Source organism: Esox lucius, chromosome 5 (assembly GCF_011004845.1).
Source record: "Esox lucius isolate fEsoLuc1 chromosome 5, fEsoLuc1.pri, whole genome shotgun sequence".
NCBI lineage: Eukaryota > Metazoa > Chordata > Actinopteri > Esociformes > Esocidae > Esox > Esox lucius.
Window position 1 is genome coordinate 20,805,650 of NC_047573.1, and position 24,989 is coordinate 20,830,638.

The 24,989-nt window shown below is 42.2% G+C and overlaps 1 protein-coding gene across 3 annotated transcripts; it reads right to left on the bottom strand.

Moving 5' to 3' along the window:
• Positions 1-46: 46 nt before the first annotated feature.
• On the bottom strand, positions 47-24,132 carry LOC105021190 (rho GTPase-activating protein 27). Of its 3 annotated transcripts, XM_029119938.2 has the most exons (19): positions 23,890-24,132; positions 20,636-20,800; positions 19,835-20,549; positions 9,497-9,967; positions 8,785-9,018; positions 8,510-8,590; positions 7,782-7,904; positions 7,262-7,351; positions 6,448-6,515; positions 6,195-6,285; positions 5,400-5,501; positions 5,071-5,169; positions 4,261-4,369; positions 3,091-3,219; positions 2,791-2,889; positions 2,512-2,589; positions 2,291-2,422; positions 1,797-1,902; positions 47-842 (listed from the first exon to the last, which is right to left on the bottom strand). In XM_029119938.2, exons 2-19 carry the CDS (start codon positions 20,764-20,766, stop codon positions 665-667), a joined length of 3,036 nt encoding a protein of 1,011 aa, XP_028975771.2. In that variant the 5' UTR covers positions 20,767-20,800; positions 23,890-24,132; the 3' UTR covers positions 47-664. The 3 variants fall into 3 exon arrangements, with proteins under 3 accessions (XP_028975771.2, XP_010886985.2, XP_019902434.2); XM_010888683.4 differs by lacking the exons at positions 19,835-20,549; positions 20,636-20,800; positions 23,890-24,132 and adding an exon at positions 12,839-13,328; XM_020046875.2 differs by lacking the exons at positions 19,835-20,549; positions 20,636-20,800; positions 23,890-24,132 and adding an exon at positions 11,326-11,456.
• Positions 24,133-24,989: the final 857 nt, after the last annotated feature.

Below are 24,989 nucleotides of genomic sequence, written 5' to 3' on the forward strand. Positions count from 1 at the left end.
AATGACACGTTTTTATTTAGTTATTTTTATTAAAGGAAAACGTGTATTTGCAGTAATGTACAGCATAAATATGCTATTTATTTCTATGTACACAACAAACATTTTTATTTTATTCATTTTTCTCTGGTCTTTCTTAACTACAATTAATGCTAGCAAACATAATTAAATAGAATAGCCCAATGTCATAATCATTATATTTGTTCATTTACAATGAAGATTTAATTAACAGTACATCTGCCTTCAGAAGAAAAAATAATTACATCTGATATACCAATACAAAATCTAGAATGGCTGTACAATATAGGTCAGTGTCTAACTCACATCATATCTTTTATACATTCCTATATTACAGTTACATACATTAACTAAATAAAAGCTAATTGACCTATTCAGAAACTCAGTAACATTGGTACATTTTAGGAACCGTTCTTTCAAATGTGTTTAAAAGTGTTTGTTTGACCACGTGATAATACAAAGTATCAACACTTCCCCGGTTGAATTGTTATTGGGATGTTAAGATAAAATGTTATTACAAGGAAAAAAAAGTTTATCACTTCAGAGAAGTGGAAAAAAGTGCAGTCATTATTGCGATATAGTGGTTTTTTTTTCCATAAGCGCACCATTCATACATTTGACCCCTGATTGACAAAGTCTTATGAGTGGTTTAACTGGAATTGAAGATGAATTTGTGTTTGTTGAGAATTAGCTCCACTATCTGGTTCTGAAAAACCATGTGCATGGCCATGTTGCTTGATTCCATCTCTGGGCGGAGAAGCGTGGGGCCGAAGACAATAGCCACGTTCTGTACAGTCATACGGTTCTCCTCCCCATAATCTATCACTCTAAAAAAAAAAAAAAGATTACACAGAGGAGAGCGAAGAGTAAAAAACATGTTAGGCTTAGTAATATCAGCAATTATTTCACCAATATGATAGTGCTTTGGTTAGAAATAGTGTTTTATGAAGCATATGGGTGAAATTTCAGACAAATATGAGTTTGAAAGACATTCTTACTTTCCCTAATAAACAACCTTGGTTCCTACTATTATTAGTAGTTTATATTTTTGCCTGGTTTTGCAGGGTTATAGGCTAAGTGTCTGTAAAACAGTATCTGAAACAGATGATGTAAAACAGCTTTATAAAAAAGTTTTATAATTTTTCTATTGTATATTTCCCACATTTTTCTCTGTTGCCAAATTCATAATATCCAATTTGTGATTATGGACTTGTCACAAAAACTCTACAGCAGGCGCTGTAGAATTACCGATCAACATGTGCCTTTCACTTAATTACATACTTTTTATATGCTATGCCCTATAGAAACACATTTTTTGGGCATTTTCACATGGTTGACTGTATCTAATTTCATGCTTTTATCAGTAAAACCTGAACGATTTGTGAAATTCAGTTTAGTAATAAGAAGAAATTGTGAGGAAGGTAGCTAGTGACACGTGATAAATTGTAATCTCATGAAGCAAGTGAAAGTCATACAGAAAAACCACCAAAAACATCTGATAGCTTAGACTTTCTAGCTCACACAGTTGGGTTTTGATAAAACTTACTGGAATTCTCACTATGATAAAAAACTGTGATTTGTGCCTTCACAAATGCAATCGATCAATGCTTTATACTAGCACATTCATACTGTGTGATGTTCACTGTGACATTTTATCATCAACACTTACAAAGCTATTTATAAGTCTAGCAGGTGCACACATCCTGACCAGATCATTCTAATCAGTGTGCCCAACATGCTAATGTCCTCACATTACAAAACCAAAGCCTTTAATAACATACTTGAGTAAATGGCTGAAGAGGAGTTCCATGGTATCATGGTTTGGCCGAGGGAGAGACTCGACCAGCTCACGCATATATAACACTTTCTGGTTGTAATCAACAATTCCTAAAAACCAGACCAGAGAAAACAAAAACTGTATAAAATAATTTGCACACATTTGTTATTAGGAAGATTATCTCAAGTAACTTTGAAAAGGGAAGTAGGGTAAACATGATTGTAAAGTGTTTTTTGAAGTGACAGACGTTTCGGGAAACTGAAGTAACATTTGCTGCATTTGCAATGATCATTTTATTTTAAAACCAGTTGGTATTTTTAAATACAAGCAGATTAGAATGGTGAAAAGCCAGTTAGAGAGAAGGGAAAAAAAAGAATTAGCCTGCCCATGTGAATGCCGCCATTTGTGGGCCAGTACTGAACAGTTTCATATGATGTGCACACTTGTGTGAGGTAAGTTTACATTTTGGGGCCACATCGTGTATAGCTAGTTTCTTACTGATAGCTTGGATGAATCGGCTGAAGTGGCTGAAGGGGAAGAGGGGTTCTGGAAGCTCCCTGAAGAATAGCTTCAGAGCCCCTGTAATGACATGGATGTCCTCCCACTGGCCATCCTCCAGGTCTAGCTCCTCTGTGGAACAGAATAACAAAACAAAGTTAAACAGGACAAAAACACACACTGAAATAAAGACACACACAAACACACACACACACACACACCATGGTCTGCCTTAAATCGTAGTTTCTGAATGACAGCTAGGTTTCCACTGACTCGGTACAGTCCATCCATCTCCAGACCTATGAAGCCAGACAAACATCAGCACTGGGGTCAATCACCTGTGCTTATTAATAAACTATCACAATGTTATTATTTGATTATTACACCACCACAAAGTTATTATGTATTATTACACTATCACAATGTTATTGCATATTCCTTCACTATCACAATGTTATAACTTGCACAGGACAATATCACTTCCATCACGTCATCACAACCTCTCTTTTCCACTGCTTTTATACATTTCTCCACAAAGCAGGGGATTGTGGTTTCCTCCCTCTCACACAGAAGTGCCAGGTGGCAGCCAAACACACCGTCTAAGGAAAAGGAGGATGGCGGTTAGAGTAGCCTGTCGACGCACGTCACATCCGCAGCAACACAAGGTTTGTACGAACTCAAATCAAACAGCATGATGTTTCTGAATTAGGAACCTAATCCTGACAGTCCAAGTAAGCGAGGCTGATTTGGAGAAGTTAACAATGCTCAGCCCTGTGAACAGACAGACTCTATGAGCCAACCTCGAATGTAACCCTTCTCCTTGATGGCCTGCAGGGTTGGCCGTTTCATGAGGAACTTCATCAGCTTGGTCCGAACCTTCTTCTGATCCGTCTCTCCACTGGATGAGTTAGCCGTGTTTGTTCTGGAAGCTAGGGAGGAGGAAAGAGTGTATGGAAAGATATAGTAGCAACTGGGTTTTAGTGTCAAAATTCACCCACAATCATGTAGATAGGGCAATTAACAACAGATGTAAGAGAACTATACTGGTTAATCATGTGCATAGTTAATAGTAAATTATGGAAAAAAGGTTTATATTCAATTCAATAAGATGCATTATGGTAATAAATCAAACAGTGATAGATGGTAGAACTGTTTTTAGACAAGTTGTGACAGAATTAAAAAGAAGGAAAACATAAAACTGAGTACCATGGTACCTCCGTGCACTGTAACAGTCAGAATAATTATATAATCATGTTTTATGCACTTGATGTTTGTTTTCTACTTATTATCTTACTTTGGAAAAATGGATTTGTTGAATATTGTAAATCCGTGATGTGTGATCGTAAAAAAACGTGTTCTTTTTTATCATCTCCACTATGCAATGTTATTTAAATGTGCAAATTAATTCAATAAAAACCTTTTTATTTTTATTTGTGTGAAGGAGGAAAGGGGGAGGGGACAGGGAACAAGTGATTGTCAAGGGGGAGTAGATGAAATGGTTGTCCATTATTATTTCGTACATGGACGCATTATTCATAGTGTGCTAGCCCCCTCTACTGTATCTGACTCCTTAACATGCTACTTCTATATTAACCTGTGCTCTGGTAGAAATTTCACTTTGGTTCCTCCTCCTTTGGTTGACTCCCATTTCATTTTGCTGCAGCCAGTGACTGGAACGAATTGCCAAAGACCCTTAAGGCTGACATTTCGTCTCACCTCACTCTTTCAAAATACACGAAACTATCTGTAAACCTGCTAAATCCACAAACCTGTCTGTAGGTGTCCTGCTGTATTTAGTGTACTTTGACCAGGTTAGCATTGAAAATGAGAATTGGTTTTGAAGTGACTAATCTATTTAAATAAACAGAACAGGTCAAACAGAACTAAAATAAGCACAGTGGTATAGAGGTCTGTGTGAGTCTATCAGAACAGCGTTACATATATTACTGTTGCCATGACAGCGAACCTACATGTTCGTCTCTTGTCCACAGTGCCCGGTGACCTATCATCTCTGTCTGTATTGGAAGACTTCTCAATGACATCCTCATCCTCCTCCTCAGAGTGGTGGGACTCCATCTCCTGGAGCACACGGACACACACACACAAAAGAAGTCACGCACACGAGACAGAAAATACAGACACCCACCACATACATGACAGTGAATGGACCTAAATTAGACCAGATCACAAAATGTTATTATACTCAAAATGAAGACATTCATTGACCAGAATGCAGTTGTTGTAGGAAGAACATTTCGATAGTACAGACCCACCTAAGCGAATGCTAACATGAATGATATTTGAACTGGCAGCCTTTGAGTGAAACCTGTGGTTCTTTGGTCAAATGTTTAGTATAGGAAATAAGGTACTATTTGTGTCAGCACAGGAGAGATCCCTTTCAGTGTAGTGAGACATTGATTATCTATTGACTAACGGACCTACCAGCTGCCACAAGTAAGGGGACCTACCAGCTGTCACAGGTAAGGTGATCTACCAGCTGTCACAGGTAAGGGGACCTACCAGCTGTCACAGGTAAGGTGATCTACCAGCTGTCACAGGTAAGGGGACCTACCAGCTGTCACAGGTAAGGTGATCTACCAGCTGTCACAGGTAAGGGGACCTACCAGCTGTCACAGGTAAGGGGACCTACCAGCTGTCACAGGTAAGGTGATCTACCAGCTGTCACAGGTAAGGGGACCTACCAGCTGTCACAGGTAAGGGGACCTACCAGCTGTCACAGGTAAGGTGATCTACCAGCTGTCACAGGTAAGGGGACTTACCAGCTGTCGAATGGTATCCCCTAGAACTTTGTACCAGTCCTGGATTATATTCTCAGTGTCATACTGTATTAGAAACTCAACGCCATTTTTGCTCTTCAACTGAAAGCAGACAACATATAACAGAGATTATTACGACTTTGTACATTTGCTTTACAGACTTACATCGGCAGGACATGGGGAATTTAGTCACGTGAATGAGTCATAATATTACATTTATGCTTCAATTAAATAAATCCTGACCTCTCTTCATGTATTTAGCACAACTACAACTAAAACATGCAGTACTAGTATAGAATTCCCATATTAGGATTTTAAAACAGTCAACTGACCTCTACTACATTTTTCTTGCTGGATTTATCCTTGGAAGCCCACCCAATCGTCGCCCCTCGCAGGTCCACCGTGACCTCAGGGACAATATGGTTGCTTTTGTACTGTGGAGAAACAACAACAAGAAATGAACAGAGGACGTGATGAAAACAGCATTCTAGGAAATCAGCTGACTGTCCCGTCTCTGAAACACGGTCAGGGATTTCTTTTCTGTACTGTCACTCTGTCATGGCCGTAGCACGCTCAGTCACAGGAATTTCCTCTTATCGCATGACCAATGTCAAACATCTGACTGTAGATGTTTCTGAGATTTAGCCTGGTTGACGAGACCCACATTTTTACACAGCTGGAGCTGGGGTCAGATAAAATCCTGTCTACGGGTCGGAAGAAAAGGCATCAACCTGGTGTCTCAAAGCCTTTCTGCAATAACCACGCCTTCTTCCCTCGGACTAGTACTCAATGTCACATGTGGCAGAGTGGCAGAGCAAGAATGTCGAACTCCGAGAGAGGAAGTCAGAGGTGAAGCAGCGTTGCAGCACAGTGAGTTCTTTATCTGTGCAGGTAGGCGTTTACCTCTGACTCAGAAGGCTTTCATCACTGCAGATTTGTTAGGTCTGTGTTTGTGTGAACATTGTATGTGTGTGTGTTCCTATTATACTATCTTAATGAGGACCGAAGGTTAATTAACATGGACCAAAGGTCCTCACTATGACTGTGAAACAACAAATCATTATTTTAGTGTAAGGGATGTGTGCGTGCGTGTGTGTGTGTGTGTGTGTGTGTGCCCTCTCACTCACCGAACCTCCTGTGGATGTAGACTTGGGATCTTTGTGAAAGGTCAGAACTCCTCCATGCAGAACTGTCCATGACTGGATCCAGTTTTTCCTTCTGGAAGGCCAGTAAATATGAGTTTTTACTGCATATCAGGAAAGGTTGCAGTGTAGAAAACCCATTGATAATGTCATGGATGACTACACATTCATGGATGTCTGAAAATTCCATCCTTTCATGCAGCAATTATGCCCAGAATGTGGATAAGGACAGGATTACCTTACTCTTTTCCCATTCTCTAAAACTTTAGTTTTGTTGAGAATACCAGCTTTTTCTAAAGTCGGCACCTGAAAAATAATCCAAACAATCTATTAAGTGAACCCAAATATTCAAGAGATTATGAATTGACTAATACAGAACAAAGCTGTTAATATTCACACAGAAATGTCAAAAAAAGCAACAGGACTACTGCATTTGACAACTTTGTCAAAATTACATTTAATTCCAACAAGCTTGCTTTATAACAGCTGTGTTTTATAAAGAACAGCATTAGTTGGATGACATCACACATTCTACTGTGAAGAGGCAGAGTGACAGTTGTTTGTTTTGGCTGAGAGTTTGCCAGAGGTGTATTCATTCTGGCAGACCCGAACAAGGAAAACCTGATCTGATGAACCTGATTGATGTACCAGGAAATACCTCACTGAGTCAGATCTGTTATCACCTTCTCATGTGTGACTATACAGCACCGCAGGCCCATGCAACTACTGTTCTACTTCAAAATGATATACATCACAACACTAACCCATAGATAGATGGCACACTAGTACCTATCAGGACATCGATAAGATATAAACACACCGTTCTGCTGAGACTCTGGGCTCTGATTGGACGAGCGTCTCGGAGGTCGAAAATAATCAGCCTTGAGAGAAAGACTAAATAAAAAAAACAGCAGGAACGAAGGAATGGCCACGGTGCAGTGCTACATCTGAGGTGACCCAACATGAGGGTCATTTAGGTTGGGAATTATTCGAGGGCTCAGGGCTGATCCAACCTAATGACGATCAGCAGAAAGCAGAGGGGTGGGACTCACGTGGGGCTGGCCCATCTCGGGGGAGTTGTCAGTACTGGAACCCTCACTGCCGTTGTCGGAGAGGTTTCTTCTGTGAGTCGAGAAGGACTTCTGCCCAATAGAAGAATAGAAGAAGACTGGTTTCGTATCAGTGTGGCCGAAACTAACAATGCACCTAAAAATAAGTTAGTTCATTTTGTCAATAAGCGGAGTGCAAGTTCTACACAGCCAAGAGTCTGCCACAACTTAATGTTGCCTCAGTGCTACCTGTTAAATGTGTTGTATAGAGCCACTGTATTTTTACCCCTGAAAATGTCCCTCTCAGGTGCTTTACTCTCTTTGGGGAGCCTTGTCAAGACGGCTCGGTCTGGGAGCCCTGAGGGTGAGGTATTTCCTACAGGGCTCTCAGTCCCTCCACTCTGCCTCACTAAACAGAGTTAGTACCAACAACACCACTGGTGTTCACTCTCAAATCTCTTACTGTAAAAAGCTCTATATTAGGAGGTATGTGTGTGTGTGTGTGTGTGTTATTGGTTGTTACCCTCTCCTCCGTGGCTAAGCACAGGTTAGCTGGACCGATGGTGTGTCTCCAGTTCTTCACGGCAGAGACCTCATCCAACCCATAACCGTTCCCCATGTTGGACTGGCTCGGTGCTACAGGAGCCTGGGTGGGTGAAATGGGAGAAACATGACGAAATGCCCCTCTAAAACCATGTGGACGAGCCTGGTCAGGATCAACCTCTATTTGATCAATGAACGCACAACATGTACTTAAAGACCAGTCGGAACAATGAACGTTCAAGAAAGATTCAACACAAAAATGTACAGGACCATTGGTCAGGAAAGCAAATAATAAAGTGGCGGTATATCCTTTTTAATATCAGAGTCTGTCGAATGGCAGCAAAGAAGTTATGGTATGTTATGTGATTATGTAGTAGTTAGCTGAAATCCACTGCGTTTGCATTTATTTTTCACTTCTCACAATTGCTATGCTGCTACTGTCCCTCAGTCACACCCAACAAGAAACCTGGTCCCGTGTTAAGAGCACAAGAGTTATGGGATATTTGAAACCCTCTTGTCTTGTCGCTGTACTGTTGAAACTGGCCTGAGGAAAAGGAGGATCTAGTGAATGGTGGCTTCATGTTCCAAGAGGAATGAAGAGGAGTAATATTAATGTTATGTTCTCTTTGATATGGACATGTTTAATTCATTCTGTTTATGTGAACAAGATCTTAAATCGTTATACAGTCTCTGTTTTCTGATCCTGACCTCAGGCAGGTTCCACTCGGACTTGGAGCCGTCTCTCAGGTAGTAGTACGTCTGTCCTCTGTCATCCAGCGATTTGATCCACTGTCACCGCAGAGACACACAGAGACAAAGGTCACTTCAACGATAATGTGAATGTCACATCACAGCAAGTTATTTCAAACCACTGATTCAATCGAATCCCAGTGAACTGATCGATGTGCGTCTTCACGCTGTCACAGTCCCCGACAGGCACGTGATTAAATAACAGGTACACCCGGACGTCCCTCTGCGGCTACCTGCTCAGGTGAGTGCTGGCTGGAGAACACCCAGGTTCCATCGGGGTCGATGCTGAGATTCCAGCCTGTCGGGGCGCTCCTGTCCAGGCTGGCACGGGGGAGGACCGACTGGGTCACATGGCTGGGGTTGTAGTCCTTGGGGAAGGAGTGAGGATACAGCTTTTCATGGGGTTCTGGTGCCTCAGCTAGGTCCAGGTATTCATCTGCTGGGTAGTCTTCCTCAGGGAAGGGAGGCTAGGCGCACGCACACACACACACACACACACGGACATGCACAGAGAGATGCATAAACAAAAATACACAGAGACACAACACGCTGACACAAACCGATGGGACACTGTGAGAACTCTACAGTCAGTTGGCAATAACACCCCTTTCTAGCTTCCTTATAGGGTTTTTAAGTTCCTAATTTCAAGCAAACAGTTTAAGCAGCTACTGTTCCAGCGATACCCTCCCCCACAGCCCTCTTTACAATAGCAGAAATGTCACAATGAGGTCGAAATCGGGGGAAAATGAGAACACACCGAAGGCAATATCTACAACCTTGTGGATAATTACATGATCTACAGTGATGCGCGTAGAATAACTCTCCGCTATGTAGGTGTGGGACACACACTGCCTGACCGAAAAGTCCACTGTATTTGTGGACGTCCCGTGTGTGTTACTAAAATAGGCAAGCTAAAGTGATTGTCTAAGTAGAGCAAGGCCTTACCGGCTCCTCCCCATGGGGCGTGTGCCCACTCAGAAGCCCAATCACAGTGGGGTATGGAGACAGAGGCTCCGGGGCATCCCACGACGACTCTCCCGATACCGGGTTGTAGAAGTACGTTCGCCCGCTGACCTCATCCAAACACTCCTCCCAGTCCAAGGTCCACGTGGGGGGCGAGGTCGAGGCAGACGACGCGGCCGGGGAGAAGGGTGGGGGGGGGCAGGCTGGCTCCTCGCCGGGAGGCTCGGGGTCCATGTGGAGGAGCAGTGGGTTGTCCCAAGTGGTCTGCCCCGACGCGGGGTGGTAGTAGTACTCCTGTCCACTCTCCTGGTCAGTGTGCACCTCCCATCCCTCGGCGTTCCGGCACGGAAGAGAGGAGAACGGAGGAGAAGAGGAACGAGGAGGCTCGGCGATGCTACTGCGGAGTTCTGCTACATTTACATACACTGCATTCTGGGCACTCTCCTTCACGACCTATGGGAAGAAGAGGGATATGTGGCCGGCAGTCTACTGGAGAAGTTCAAAACAACATAGTGACGTTAAACTATCCTAGTCCTTTTTCAAGTTTGCCTGGTCCCAGGCCTCTACATGTGGCGCAGCAATTACAGTCTGTGCTAAGACATCCACTGCAGATGTCTTACTCATGTCAGCGGGAGGCCGGGAGTCCCACATGGTACCCCTCATTGGCCAGCACTGCCAGTGAAAGCCTAGTCAGCAGAGATTTTCATGACTTACTGCACTCTAGTGACTCCCTCAGGTGTCGAGCACAACTAAAAGGAGCTTGTTAGTCAAACGAATGTGAACTCTGGGAGCCTAATCCACTAATTTCAAGGTTGAGGGGGAAGTGTGACAAGAAGCAGAACAACCTGGCGGGACATGTCTTGGAGGACGCTTGTACCCATCTTCAACTCTTTTGAGCTGGTTATGAGTTGCTGAAAATGAAACAAGGTCAAAACCACAGTTGGATGAAATGAAATTGGGGAGAAAAGAGGTGAAATGGTTTAGGAATGACGTCACAGATAAATCTTCAACAAGGCGGAATCCAAGTGACATGTTGTCCAAAAAGCTTCATATGCAACACATCCAATCTTTTAAATGAAACAATACTTCATATTCAGCCTCTCACCACCAAACAGTCAGTTGAGACTGAGTAGATAAAAGTAGCTGTTGTTATATTTTAGGTGAGACAAGAAACGCAGGCTGACAGAATAAAACACAAGCTATCTTCCGGAACACAGTCGGCTCAGGAAGTAAAGTTTAAAGAGTATCGGGCACCATACCACAACCAACCTATCAAACTATTATGATCACAATCACACTGGTCTTCTTTTAGTACATATGCACATATTCTCCCACAGACATGACACATACAATACCAGTCAAAAGTGTGTCCGAACTTTCGACTGGTACTGTATATGCAACACCTGAAATGGAGATGCAATCGGAAAGTTGGAAAGTAGCAAACGTTCCACTCTGCAAAGCATTTCTGTTTGACATTCTTGTCATGTTATGTTACGAAGAGTTAAGAGGTTTCACGCACGTGTTTTGCAACGGAAACGGGTCAAAAATACAGTAGGTTCACTTTTAGTTCCCCAAAATAAAGAACTGTCAAAAGTGCTAACATTACTTAAAAGTTCACTCTCGCTACCATTTATTTGGAAAGTTATATCATTTATAGATACAGCAACTATTCAGAAAGAGTAAAAACACAATTCACATACAGTATTTACATACAGGCTTATTCAATGCCAATATGTTTAAGTTACCCTAGTGGGAAAAATGTCAAAGAGAGAACACACAGCAATAATTATTTCAGATACTGGAACACTCACTTGAGCTGCAATCAACCGTTTTTCACTACTCCCAAGTAATACAGACAAATCCATCTGTTCCAATATTCTGAGTGGCCGCTGTCTGGCCTGCTGTAACCCAAGAAGAGATCTCTGGCTGACTTTATGACACCTATAGTAGGTCTCTCTGAGGACCCGGCTGAAAATGCTGTCATTGTCACAGCACTGTGAGAGACTGTTACCTTTTTTACTTTGTTTATCTCTCTCTTTATCTCCCTCTTATTCTCTCCCTCCCTTACCTCCCCCTTCTGTGCCTCTGCACTCCCCCATTGTCTATATTTAACAGAAACCTCGATCTGCTGTGCATTCTGGTTGAAAGCCCCCAAGTAAACCAGTGGTTTGAGGAATGGTGAGAGGTCTGAAGCCTATTTAAGTAGGTCAACTGTTGTAAGGCAGAAATAGATTTTAATAGTGAGGGGTAAAAATATTGAGAGTTAAATATTGTGAATACTTTCTATCATTTTGACAATATCCCGGTATTATTTTGGTAGTTTACACCATAACAAAGCATTGAATCACAAAACGTACAAAATCGTAATACATTGTTACGACACTTTAGCAATCGGGATAAAATAGTACAGCAAGTTTCCTGGCAGTTCCTATCCCCAGTTACAAATGGGTTCATTGGCCGATTTCCCCTGATTAAGAATAATCCATTGTGATTTGTGGTGACCAGATATGGACTGTGTCTTGTTTAGATGTCACGATGTCCCCCGCGTCATCATTGATCTCATTATCAACACAAAGCAACCAATACACATGACCGGAAATAAACACAGAAACACGAGAGACAACGGAGAGGAAATTGAAAGAGAAGCATCATTGATCGCTCTGGGATGATTCTGGAAGGTACCCTCCTCTGCCCACAGGAAAGACAAATCTATCCACAATGAGAACTGGGCAATAAACAAACAGAAAAATCACAAGAGAAAGAGGTTTTGTTTGGGCAAATCTAAATGTCAGCAATAAAAACATTGGGAATACCCTCACAAATCTTCAAATCAATTCCTGCAGTAGGCAACCCACAGTAAATCCAATACCCACATGTGAGAAATGTTTGTTTGGGCAAACATGTTGAATTACAAGGAGCAGAATCTCTAACCTCCAACCTACATCAAGTGTGCTCAACAGACCTACAGGCTAAACAGTGCTGCAGCAGGGTGGTTGCTTGTGTTACTAAGCATGCTCTTCACACTGGGTGTCAACTGCAACACAGGAAAAACAAATGTGGCTAAGCAGACTACGCAAAAACTAAGAAAGCCATACCAAAGCAAACGTAAATAATGCTAAGCTGGATGATACAAAGCCATAAAACTCGGGTTTGCATTTGGGGCCACCTGAGTAAACCGTAGATCCCTCAAGTTAAATATGAGGTTTGCCTGAGGTTGGGGACACGCCAGTGTCCAATGGTAATGCCCTGTTTACATACTAGTACAAGGCCCCTGGCCAGAAACCGGGGTTCATGCTGATAGTATGGAGTTAGCTATGGACCTACCTGGGTCGCGACCGATAGCGCCAGGCCCCTCTGAGCCCGTGTCCCATGCCGTGGCTTCATGTAAAGATCCACCATGTCTTTGGAGCCCAGCGAGTCGAGCCCTATACCGCGGCGCGCCTGAGTACGGCCCCACCGCATCCACACAACCTACCACTGAAGTGAAGCCTCGGCAGGTGGTTGAGAACACGCCCTCACTCACACATCCTTCTGAAAACAGCTGTGTCTGCTGGTGACCGATGCAAGTTAGAGAACGCCTCAGAAAGGAGAACTGACTAGTCTGTTAAAATGACGGGTGGGGGTGGGTTCAAAGGAAGCGACGGCAGGAGGGAGAGTGATGGTGAGAGGTGGGTGGGGGAGGCACAAAAAGAGAGTAAAGGAGGGAAATACAAAGAAATACAGAGGGGACAGGTCATTTCAAACCACTTCCTGGATGTGTTGCAAACGATGAGAAAGGAAATGTTGGCAACGAAACAAAGCTTTCACAGAGCGCATGCCTTTTTACTTGAGTGGTAAATTATACTACCAGGGTGAAAAAAAGAGAAAATACTGAATGAAACACCTCTCTGGGGTCATCGTTATCAGCAAGAACAAACTTTGGCCAGTCCACTCACAGCCCAGTCCGTTAAACTGTTCAAACTCTGGCTCGGGTTCTACTCAATCTTCTTGTCTTTGTCAAATAGCCTGACAGTAAGAAAACAGTGCAACTCTGAACACCATTGTTTCCAAATGAATCAGACAAATCTGACGTTAATGAAATCCTTGACAAATGAACAAAAAAGAAATTCAACTGCATTCCAATGCTAGGAGGATGACAGTGTAGCTGAATCTTAAAACACTGAATTGTAGATGCATCACTTGACACCAAACTCGAAGGGACGGTTGCTCAACCATCATTTCCTTCCAGGCAGCCTCAAACGGATAAAAGACCAGACAGTTGTAGCAGCTGACTGTCTCTGTGAAGCCCTAGGCACCCAATAACATCTATACCACCCTGAACAATATTGCAGTATTTCTAATTTTCTTCAGTAACTACTGCAGTGTTTTTCAGGTTAAGAATGCCCCCTCACATTTTGAATGTTATTATTGTTGTTTCGTACACACACTGAATTTGATGCATCCAGCAAGAATAGCATCTGTAGTAAACATCCGTAAACTCCACTGGCATAGGTTAGGCAAGACATGTTTGAGGTAGAATTCCCGAAAAAACGAAGTTACAGCCAGGTCCTCAGAGTTACATCCCAAATATTTTAGGCACCTGGGCACAAGGTGTTTTGGTATTCAAATGTTCCATAGCAAGCAGCCACCCACGCTATCCATTTATTAGCATACAGGAAGTTTTGTTTCAGACTCAGTGACATGAGAGGACAAGACTGAGGCAGATACTGTACCATGTAGTTTTCTTGCTACACTTCCGTTTTCTGGATGACTCAAATTGAAATACCATACCTTTTAAATAATTGTCATTGTGAAGCATTGTGAAAAAGGAAACACTGTAAGGACGTAGAACTAGCACCCGGTTAAGAAAGATTACATATTTGGCCTATTCTTTAATTGCTCTGAAGGAGAAAAATATGAATTTTCTCCCATAACCTTCAGCTATGCACAGAGCAGCAATCCCCCTGATTCGTTAACTGCTTTAGCAATCATCCAATCAAACAATGGTGAAGCATATTGGGGCCCAAGTCACGCCACAAAAGACACAGTTGGCCTATTGAATGATTCTGACTCCTCCCCATGTTACATCACTCCTCATGGCCCAGAATCCTAGATTACCCCTGAGAATGCTGTGTGTGGAATTCGTGTTCTACATCCTTCTCCATGTACATAAAGCACACAGACCTTACCGCTTCCTTATATCTAACTTTCCTGCTGTCCATGTTGAATGAAGCTTTACTCTTTTCTGAATGCACAACATACCGTTCTAAAGCATACATAAAGGGAGCAATGAAACATTATAAAAGACCAATGTTCCAAAACAGTGAAAGAGCTGGATAACTGAATTACAGAAGATTACATTATACAACATACATGAGGATTTAATTTACATTCAAAGTCACAATTTCAATGTCTCACGGAATGGACCATTAAGATATAAATTCAACTTTGGATAGGTGTGTCCGTTGTACCCCCGTTCTGAAAACATATTAATTTCCCCGTTCTGACTTCACAGTGGAGCCTCACAAGGAGACCTCACGGGTGGTGCAGAGGTCTGGGGGGGCTCTTATGTAGCCCCAAGCTGACTGTAACAGTGCTAGACCCGATGCAAATAGCCAATGCAAATGGGCCAGCATTGCCCGGGAGAGGGACAGCATCCTAAGCAGAGTTGGTCTCAGCTGTCCCCGCAACCCTTCCTGAGGTAATCAGGTGAGGCAGCATGCTCTCACACCAGTTGACTCACGCGACTTCCTGGTTGTAGGTGTGTGGAATTGCTCCCTTATCATGTCATAATGAGAATTAAATGCTGATGGACAGCTGTGAGTGGAAAAACATGCTTTGAGAGCTTTCTATAAAAGCAATGAAATATGATTGGCTGAAATATATGGAGATTCAACCAGATTTTGCAGTGGCCAAAATGTTCTTTCTTGCAAATATAGGATAATATTAAGTTTATAAGAAACCTTGTTTTATATGGAGATTGTACATTTGGGATCGGCTTTGACAGCTCTGAAGAAGTTTACCCCATCAATACAAATATTTAAAAAGTACAATAAACATTTTTAAAGGAGTATTTACAACGTACAACAAAGCAAATAGGAGTATTTAAAACGTACAACAAAGAAAATATCTAATTGATTCCAGAGCTAATACGATTCTATGCCTAAGGACAGAAGATATACCTGAGACTTTGAATAGTGTCATTAGAGCTGAGGGGCAGAGAAGGGGGACCTCTAGAGGAGATGTATTACATAACAAGTAAACAGAGAAATTATGAATTTCTACTTCTCACTCAATAGGTTTCAATGTCTAAAACTGTTGGTTAATTCATAGTTTCCCTTTCATCTATATTGCAGATCATTAAAAGGTTAAGAGGATAGTTTACTTAATATCCCAACCAATACTATGTACCATAGGGTCTTGTTGTGATCACAACGTGTTCATCTATTGGATTTATTTTAATTAATTTAGCCATTATCCGTCTAAAGTCATGAAAATTGACTTATTAAGCCGCTCAGGAATATGTAAATATTTTGACTGAAATTTGAGATTTACAATAGGGAGCAATTTAAACCAGTTAATGATGGAACAAATATGAGGAACAAATAGACATCTGACCTGTCTGACCCTGACCTGAGTTCTATTCTGTCAGAGAGCAGGAACACAATCTCTCACTCCCACTCCCTGTCCCACTCCAAGTTCCCCTCCCTGTCCTACTCCCAGTCACTGTCCCATTCCCAGTCCCAGTCCCACTTCCATTCCCAGTCCCACTCCTTGTCCCCCTCCCTGTCCCACTCCCCCTCCCAGTCCCTGTCACACTCCCTCTCCATGTCCCCCACCCAGTCACTTTCCATGTCTCTTTCAGATCGGAGAGACTTTCTCACACTACCAGTCAGAGCAGTTTCATAGAATTAGATTTTGGATAGGGCACCATGTCAAAACAGAAAGTGCCTGAGATGTGTTTAGTTGATTATGTGGCATCTCTTTCAAAATATATATGGGACACAGGACCTACTGACACCACTGTACAGTGTAACACCAGAGTCCTATTGTACAGTGTAACACCAGTCCTTTTGTACAGTGTAACACCAGAGTCCTATTGTACAGTGTAACACCAGTCCTTTTGTACAGTGTAACACCAGAGTCCTATTGTACAGTGTAACACCAGTCCTTTTGTACAGTGTAACACCAGAGTCCTATTGTACAGTGTAACACCAGTCCTTTTGTACAGTGTAACACCAGAGTATTATTGTACAGTGTAACACCAGTCCTTTTGTACAGTGTAACACCAGAGTCCTATGGTACAGTGTAACACTGCAGTGTACAGTGTAACACCAAAGTCCTATTGTACAGTGTAACAATAGAGTCCTACTGCACAGTATAACATCAGAGTCCTATTGTACAGTGCAACACCAGAGTCCCATGATACAGTGTAACACCACAGCCCTATGGTACAGTGTAACACCAAAAAAGTATGTTACAGTGTAACACCACAGTCCTATGCTACAGTGTAACACCAGATACATATGGTACAGTGTAACACCAATGCACCATGGTACAGCCTAACACTAGAGGAATAAATACAGGACTGATATCCAGCTTCATTAAAAATCCATCTATTTTCAGGGGTCTGTAGCACATGGCACATTGTTACAGCTTGATGACACAGTGAACTCAACTTGGGGGTTTTCTCTCAGTTAAAGAATCTCTTCATTAAAATGAATGTACTAATTATTTGTATGCATACTGCATAGAGATGCTAGCTGTGAAAGGAAATGTACTGAATAGGCAAAAACAGTGGTGGTCCCCAGGCCAGGAAGGAAAAAACAGCCCTAGGTTATATACCTAATAGCACATTGTTTCTATATATCTGGGATGCTGCCCTTGACGCTTCATAGCAGGGATGCCACAAGATCATTCAGTTGCCACTCATTCACCACAGTCCCACCAACCAACCAACCAAAGTTAATACAATTGATGTATTTACATATAGGGGTCCAATGCAGGAATCAATGGAACCCACAGTACATGTCAAAGAGTGAATAGAGAATTGAACATCAGCTACAGTATGTGAGCCAGTATGTACGCTGTAGCCTGCCTATACACACACACACACACACACACACAAACACACACAAGAATGCATTGTATGGACAGCAACCCCACCTAACCAAAAGCACTAGCTAGCTGCATCTGGGTTAAACTCTAAAGCCCCCACACATTTCCATGGCGACGGGACCTCCATTGTGGGAAGTGGGGCTCCACTTGAAGGGTCCTGGCACGTCCACATGAATTGCAGCTCCGTTTTTGACCCAAACGGCACCCTATTCTCTAAGTGTACAATTTTTGCGCATTAAAATAGCATTCAAATAGGGTGCCATTTGGAATAGAAACAATTTCATACGGAATAGTTTGCCATTTGTAATGCAGAACTATTGTCAAGACACACTTAGGAAACGGAGGGATCATTCATTCCAATAGGGAGTGTTTTGAGAGACGAAAGAAGCTATATCTCTGCCCATATCTTTAATTTCGTGACACCCTACAATAATATATTAATACCTATTTTAGAAAATAGGCAAATCTCAGGGGTTTTAATTTGCAACCTAAATATATTCACAAGTCTCACTTTCCCAACTAAATCATGGTATGTTACAATTATAGCAACTTAATGCAAAACCCCTAATAAAAACCCACATGTGATTGACAGGCGACTTTACTATAGAGGTACTACAGTGTAACTTCGCATTCTAGTTTAATAAGCAATGTCAATGTTTCTACTGATTGAAGATAAAGTCATCGAAAACTTCTTAACGTTGCGTCTGTTGGACATAGGTTTTTCCATGCTGTGCTGGCTCGCAAACATAGCCTCCCTACAGAACTCATAGAAGTGATCCACGTCACTTACCTAGGGAACAGGTGAATAGACGATGACAGAAGACTCGCAGGAAAGTTTCAGGTTTCTCCAAAAAACTATATTAATTTATTGTGATTCCAAACGACTCTATATAGTATAATTTGTACTTGCTTGAAACCTATATTTTTAACAGCGCGAAAATTATCGTTAACGTAACCGAAGCACTAGGAAAAGTAGTAGCTAGAAGCAACTAAAGCCAACCCTTGGGGAGTGGTTGGTTATTTCGTTGCCTGAGTTTCTGATTAACTCTTTCCCTTCTAGTCACAGCAGGTATCTATTCGAACCAGCCGAACCAACCTGTTTTGAACCTGTTTTGTTTCCCCAATAACTAAACCACACCCACATTAGATCAGTAGTCAAAAATAATTATAGGTTGACTAACAAAGAGGATGTCACTTTTGGGAAATCTGACGGATGGTTAAATGTTCCAATCAAATTGCATAGGTTCATACCGTGCATGCGTACAACAACAATGATTTGGTCCGGCAAACCAAAGGGCGTAGGCTATTCCAGGCAGTTGCACCGACCCGACAGAACACATTAATCAGCTGGCCAGGACCCAGGGTACCACTTACCCCGTTTGAGTGGCACACAAATGGCGTGTTTATAGACTATTCATATGTGGACATATTTGCATGAAATAATCAATTGAGTCACATAGCCAATATCTGCTATTGGGTATATTGCAATTATATATTAGCATGGACCTTACCACCTTTTTCAAGTATCAAAACCGCAGATGTTATAAATGTAAACCGTTTTATAGCACAACTTTCTACTGAACAAACTTAATAATGTTAACCACAAACTCACAATGTAGTGCAGATCACAAGGCTCAATTACTGAAAGCATCTTTTCCAGACGTCAACATTTCCCTGAATATAATACAGTTTGTGATTCATTAGCTAAGCTCTGGGGTGACCATAATACTTTTCAGGAAATCTGACAGAAGACCTTTCTGTCATTTGTGACTCTGAATCATTGGGCTCGTCCCAGTTGACACACAATTTATTTATATATCCCAGTGCTTTTGACCAGGGAATGAAATATTGTACACTATATAGGGTATAGGATGTCACTTGGGATACAAGCACTGACTACATTAATAATTCCTCTGAGAACAGTTATAATGCATCTGAGTCATGGATCATATCAGACGTCTGCTTTTCCTAAAATAAATTCAAGAGAACTGTACCAAACCTAGCAATATCACGTCCTGAAAAACAACAATATACCAAGGCTTGATTACTTCTGTGCTTATACAGAAAGCCAATTCTACCCTGATACTGTATGACCCCGCCCTCTGATATCAGAAGTTAGTACTAAGTTATTATGTAAATCAAAAACTATGAAATACGGTAACTGCATATGGTTAAATTGATATGTAGCATGTTAAGCATGTCTTCAGTAACACTTAAATTTACCTGATCTGTGTGAGAAGGGGCTTTAACATCAATCGGACCAGACGTGTGATTCAGGCTCTGTTTCAGACAAAATTCAGATAATTTTGTCTCTATCAAGTCTGTTAACTCGGAGTGCTGTGTAGTTGATACAGCCTGATGGATATCCGAATCCTGAGCTGAATTAGACTGCCCACTAGGATGCCCGGGCAGTGTTTTCCTCCATTCCTCTGAGTTCTGCTGTTCAACTGAATCATCAATAGGTGGTGGTGGAGGGAACTGCAGCAAATCACCAAGATCTGGAGCCAGTGAGTAACCTGGATCTAAGCTACACCTCTTCAGATGTGGCGGGGTATCCCTGGTCCCGCTGCTTGAGGTCTGCAGTCCGACCATTATCTTCATGCGTTCATGATGCTTGATATCGTCGATGACCCGTGGGGTACTAAACGTGGACATCCTGTGAGTGGAGAGTGATCTTGCGGAGGGATCCTGGGCCACACGGACTTTTGCGGACACGGTGGCCGACATTGGACCTCTGTCAGACAGGTCCACTGGGTCTCTGTCTGCCATTGCCTGGGGGGTAGTCCAACTCCGAGCACGAGGATTGGTGAGGTCCTTTGGTCCTTGGGACTCCACCGACAGACCCTTCACATACTTTGCAGGTATGTAGAAGGGCCTGGTTTTCTGGTCCTTCTGGACATGCCACCAGTGTTCGTTAGTCCTGGAGACCAGGATGTACCTGCGAATGTTATTGTAAACTGTATATTCATGGTGTTTTGTTTCATATTGTTCTGGACAGTAGTCATTTTTGGTTGATTTAGTTACCTCTCATTGGGTTTGATGGAAACCCGAGAACCGTTCCTGGCTGTGTACTCGTACTCAAACTCCACCTGGACCAGCTCCATGTTACAGTTTACTGTGTGCTGGACCGCAGGCTGGGACCTCAGGGTTGACATCCAGATTCACGTTTCGGAAGAGGTCATCTTGGAGCTAGAAAAAGTCAATAGGACATGTTGAGATTGGGCGTGGCTGATTTTTGTGTGACTCAAGTGGATGTCTACCAAGTTTTTGTCCATGGCTATTAGGCAATAGGGTGGCATTTGGGACAAACATTTCACAGTAATCTCCCAAATAATTGGCATCCTCAATAAAGATGAAAAAAAAACACTATATAAAATTAACAACAAAATGTATAAATGTTGCAACCAAAATCACCTATGAATTGATGTTCAATTGTATACTAAAAATTATATATTTATTTACCCAAAAATGTGTACAAATTTAATGGCACCTTGGTTATCAGTACTTGCTAGTTCCAGATGATTGAGAGCCAATGGATTGCTCTCTTAATTTAAAATAGTGGGATCCAAGTCCAAGGACAAATATGGCAATTGCAAAATATTAAAGTTGCGGTCAATTAACAGTTTTTCGATAATGCCACAAGGAAGTGGATCTTACTGCTTGTCAGTGGCTTTAAGCACACATTAAAATGCACAAATAAATTATGAATTGAGCAGAAAATTAGCAATTGCCATCTCAGTCTACACACTTGAATCCCATTGAACACCTGTGTTTTGGGAGTGAAGTTAGCAGTCCTTTCAATATGATCTCCAGTGTAATTATATATGGGGGAAATGTAAGAGATATTATTCTTGCATGGGACTGGGTGCATAGTACTTAAAACAAAGGTGCTGATAGTTGTGAACTTTTTTGGGTAAGTACAGTTATTATTTCAGATAAGAAATTTTGTTTGATTCTCTTGAATCATTAATGAAGCATAATACACACTGCTCAAAAAAATTAAGGGAACACACATTGGAACTCGATGGAGGAAATCTTTACTGTTCATTGCGTAATTCGCTGAGAACAAACGTACGTAACAACGGTCAATGGAAACCAAAATCACCAACTGATTGAGGGTTGGATTCAAACACACCGAAAATCAAAGTAAACAACTGAAATCACAAGCTGTTCCAACTTGGGTGAATTTCATCATGGCAACTCATAATGTGACTCAGTAGTGTGTATGGCCCCCACATGCCTGTATGCACTCCCGACAATGACTGGGCATGCTCCTGGTGAGATGGCAGATGGTGTCCTGGGGAATCTCCTCCCAGACCTGGGTCAGGGCATCAGTGAGCTCTGGGACAGTCTGTGGCGCTACTTGGCAGCGTCGGATACACCGATACACAACGTCCCAGAGGTTCTCAATTGGATTCAGGTCTGGGAAACGAGAGGGCCAGTCAATGGCATCAATGACTTAATCATCCAGGAACTGCCTACACACTCTGGCCTCATGGGGCCTGGCATTGTCCTGCACCAAGAAGAACCCAGGTCACACTGCACCAGCATAAGGTCTGACAATGGGTCTGAGGATTTCATCCCGGGACCTATCAGCAGTCAGGGTACCGTTGGCTAGCACATGGAGGTCTGTGTGACCCTCCAAGGATATGCCTCCCCAGACCATCACTGACCCACCGCCAAACCAGTCATGCTGGATGATGTTGCAGGCAGCATAAGGTTCACCACGGCATCTCCAGACTCTTTCACCTCTGTCACATGTGCTCAGTGTGAACATGCTCTCATCTGTGAAGAGAATGGGATGCCAAAAGCCCTGCCAATTCTGGTGTTCTCTGGCAAATGCCAATCGAGCTGCATAGTGCTGGGCTGTGAGCACAGGTCCCACTAGAGGACATCAGCCCTCATCCCACCCTCATGGAGTCTGTTTCTCACAGTTTGTTCAGAAACATGCAGAAACACCAGTAGCTCGCTGGAGGTAATTTTGTAGGGCTCTGGTGGTGCTCCTCCTGTTCCTCCTCGCACAAAGGAGCAGATACTGGTCCTGCTGCTGGGCTGACGCCCTTCTTTGGCCCTGGCCAGCTCTCCTTGTGTAAGGGCCCATCTCCTGGTATCTCCTCCAAATGCTCTTGAGACACAGCAATCCTTCTTGTGAAGGCATGTATAGTCAGTAATGGGTTGTCTTAATGGGCTGCAGATACCAACTTATGCTACCAGTAATTTTTGTCATTTTCATTTGCACCAAAACAGGTGCCACTGATTCACGATTGCTTATGCTTCCTAACTGGACAGACTGATATCCCTGAAGTTGAATTGACTTGGTGTTATACTGTGATGAAGACTTGTTTCCTTCATTTTCTCATTACCTCATTACACAGCCTTTTTTGCTTACCTTTATCAAGGGTGCAAATCATTTTATATATTCAATGTATATGCATTGAAAAACAAGTTAAGCCAGGACACTACTGTGTCCAAACACTAATTAACATTCATAAAACCTTAAAACTGTCAGGCTATTAGAATCACTTACATACTTCCTTCTTTCTCCTACAGTATATCCACATGAGGGAGTCGCCTTATAGATCAGCATCATAGAGTAATGATTACTTGTGTTCCTCTATTCGACCTGAATCAGGTTTCTGCTATTGCTGTGCCACAGGAAGTTGCAACCTGCAGCGACTGCTGGCAGAAACCTAACCCCACAACTTGGAGCATAACAAGACACACAAACCTATGTACACGTGGGCACACAGACGTATGCAGACAGCCCACAGAACAGGAAGCCTGTAGCCCAGCGCCTCTCTGGGGTGACAATGCTCAGCTTTTCTGCTGCAATCACAGGTTCCCATATAAGGTCTTCAGAAATCCAGTAGACGATTTCAGAAAACAGAAGTCAGTTTCTTTCTCTAATGTCAGTATTTGGAATGTGTCGAATGTAGTCCAAGTCCATTCCCTCTCATTAGTAACCCATTCAAAGTGAGTGGACTGTCTCTGGGGCCTTTATTCATGACCAATAAAAAAATATATCAAAACTGAGATCTTTGAGGAAGTGCCACTAGATTTGTTGTTGACAAATGTTTTGAGCGTAAAACAATGTATGCAACGGTAAAAATCCAAACCTAACAAGTTAAACCCATTAAGACTTACACTAAGGAATAATACACACACTAAGGAAGTGTTATTTAAAGGGAATCCCAAGCAATAATGAAAAAACAAAAATCACTTCAAACATTTGCAATAAAACAAATACAATTCAAGGCGTGACACTACAGTATTCATACCTGGAGGGAGGAATGCAGCCAAAACCCAATTCTGTGCTCTCTGTTCAATGGCTCCCAGACATCAGAGGGCTCTTAATATAGTCATCCATTTGCATTAATCCCATCTTATTAAACCCAGTCAATATTTTTCCATTACGTTACTTGTCCAGGAGAGCCTAGGTTCTCTTCAGCTATGTGACGTGCTGTCTGGTGGTCTGCGGCAGAGTGCTGTGTACACAGGTTTCAACATGACTGGCTCTACCGTTTCCTGTTCTATTAACTGTGCATAAGAACAATGTCGAAAGAATAGAAAAAAGGGGAGAAAAACTCATAGAGGGCCGTGACAAATTGGAGTTACTATCACTGCATTTAATTCTATTCAGTAATTCAGTTACAAATAATCCTATGACTCCATGACCTATACTTATAAAGTGGAGAATATTATTTGGGGATAGGAAATTGATTTACATTCAGGGGCAGGTTTATTAGATGACACGGTAGCTAAAAATGGATCACTCCTAAAGACAGTGAGTCACATGGATTGCTATATAAAGCAGACATTCAGATATTGAATGTTAGAATGGCTAAAATGGATGACTATGATCGTCAGGGCCAGGCACACTAGTTTCCGTATCTCAGAGACTGCCATCCTCCAGTGAATTTTGCATAAAACAGTGTCTACGATTTGCAGAGAATTGTCATCAGTTGACATAACCCAATCAGTGGCAGTCCCTGAGAAGAAAGATGGTTTATCTGAGGTCAAAGGTGAATGGCAAGATGCACAAACAGGCGGGGTAATAATAAAAACAGCACAGTACAGATGGGCTACTGGACCAGATGAACACACTGAGTTTCACTTCTATCAGCTAAAACCAAGACAAAATGGCTCCAATGGGCATGCAATCGCAAACACTAAACAACTAAGGAGTGGAATAACAGAGTTGCTGGGGTGTCATGCCGATGGCAGAGACAGTATATGGGGTACAACGTTCTGCCAGCTGTCAACGATGTAGGTGATGACATTGGAATTTTGACTTTGGAGCCACAGTTTAACACAAATAATATATTTGAATGCCACATGGTTACATATGAAGTCTCACCACAAATACTTCCAAAACATG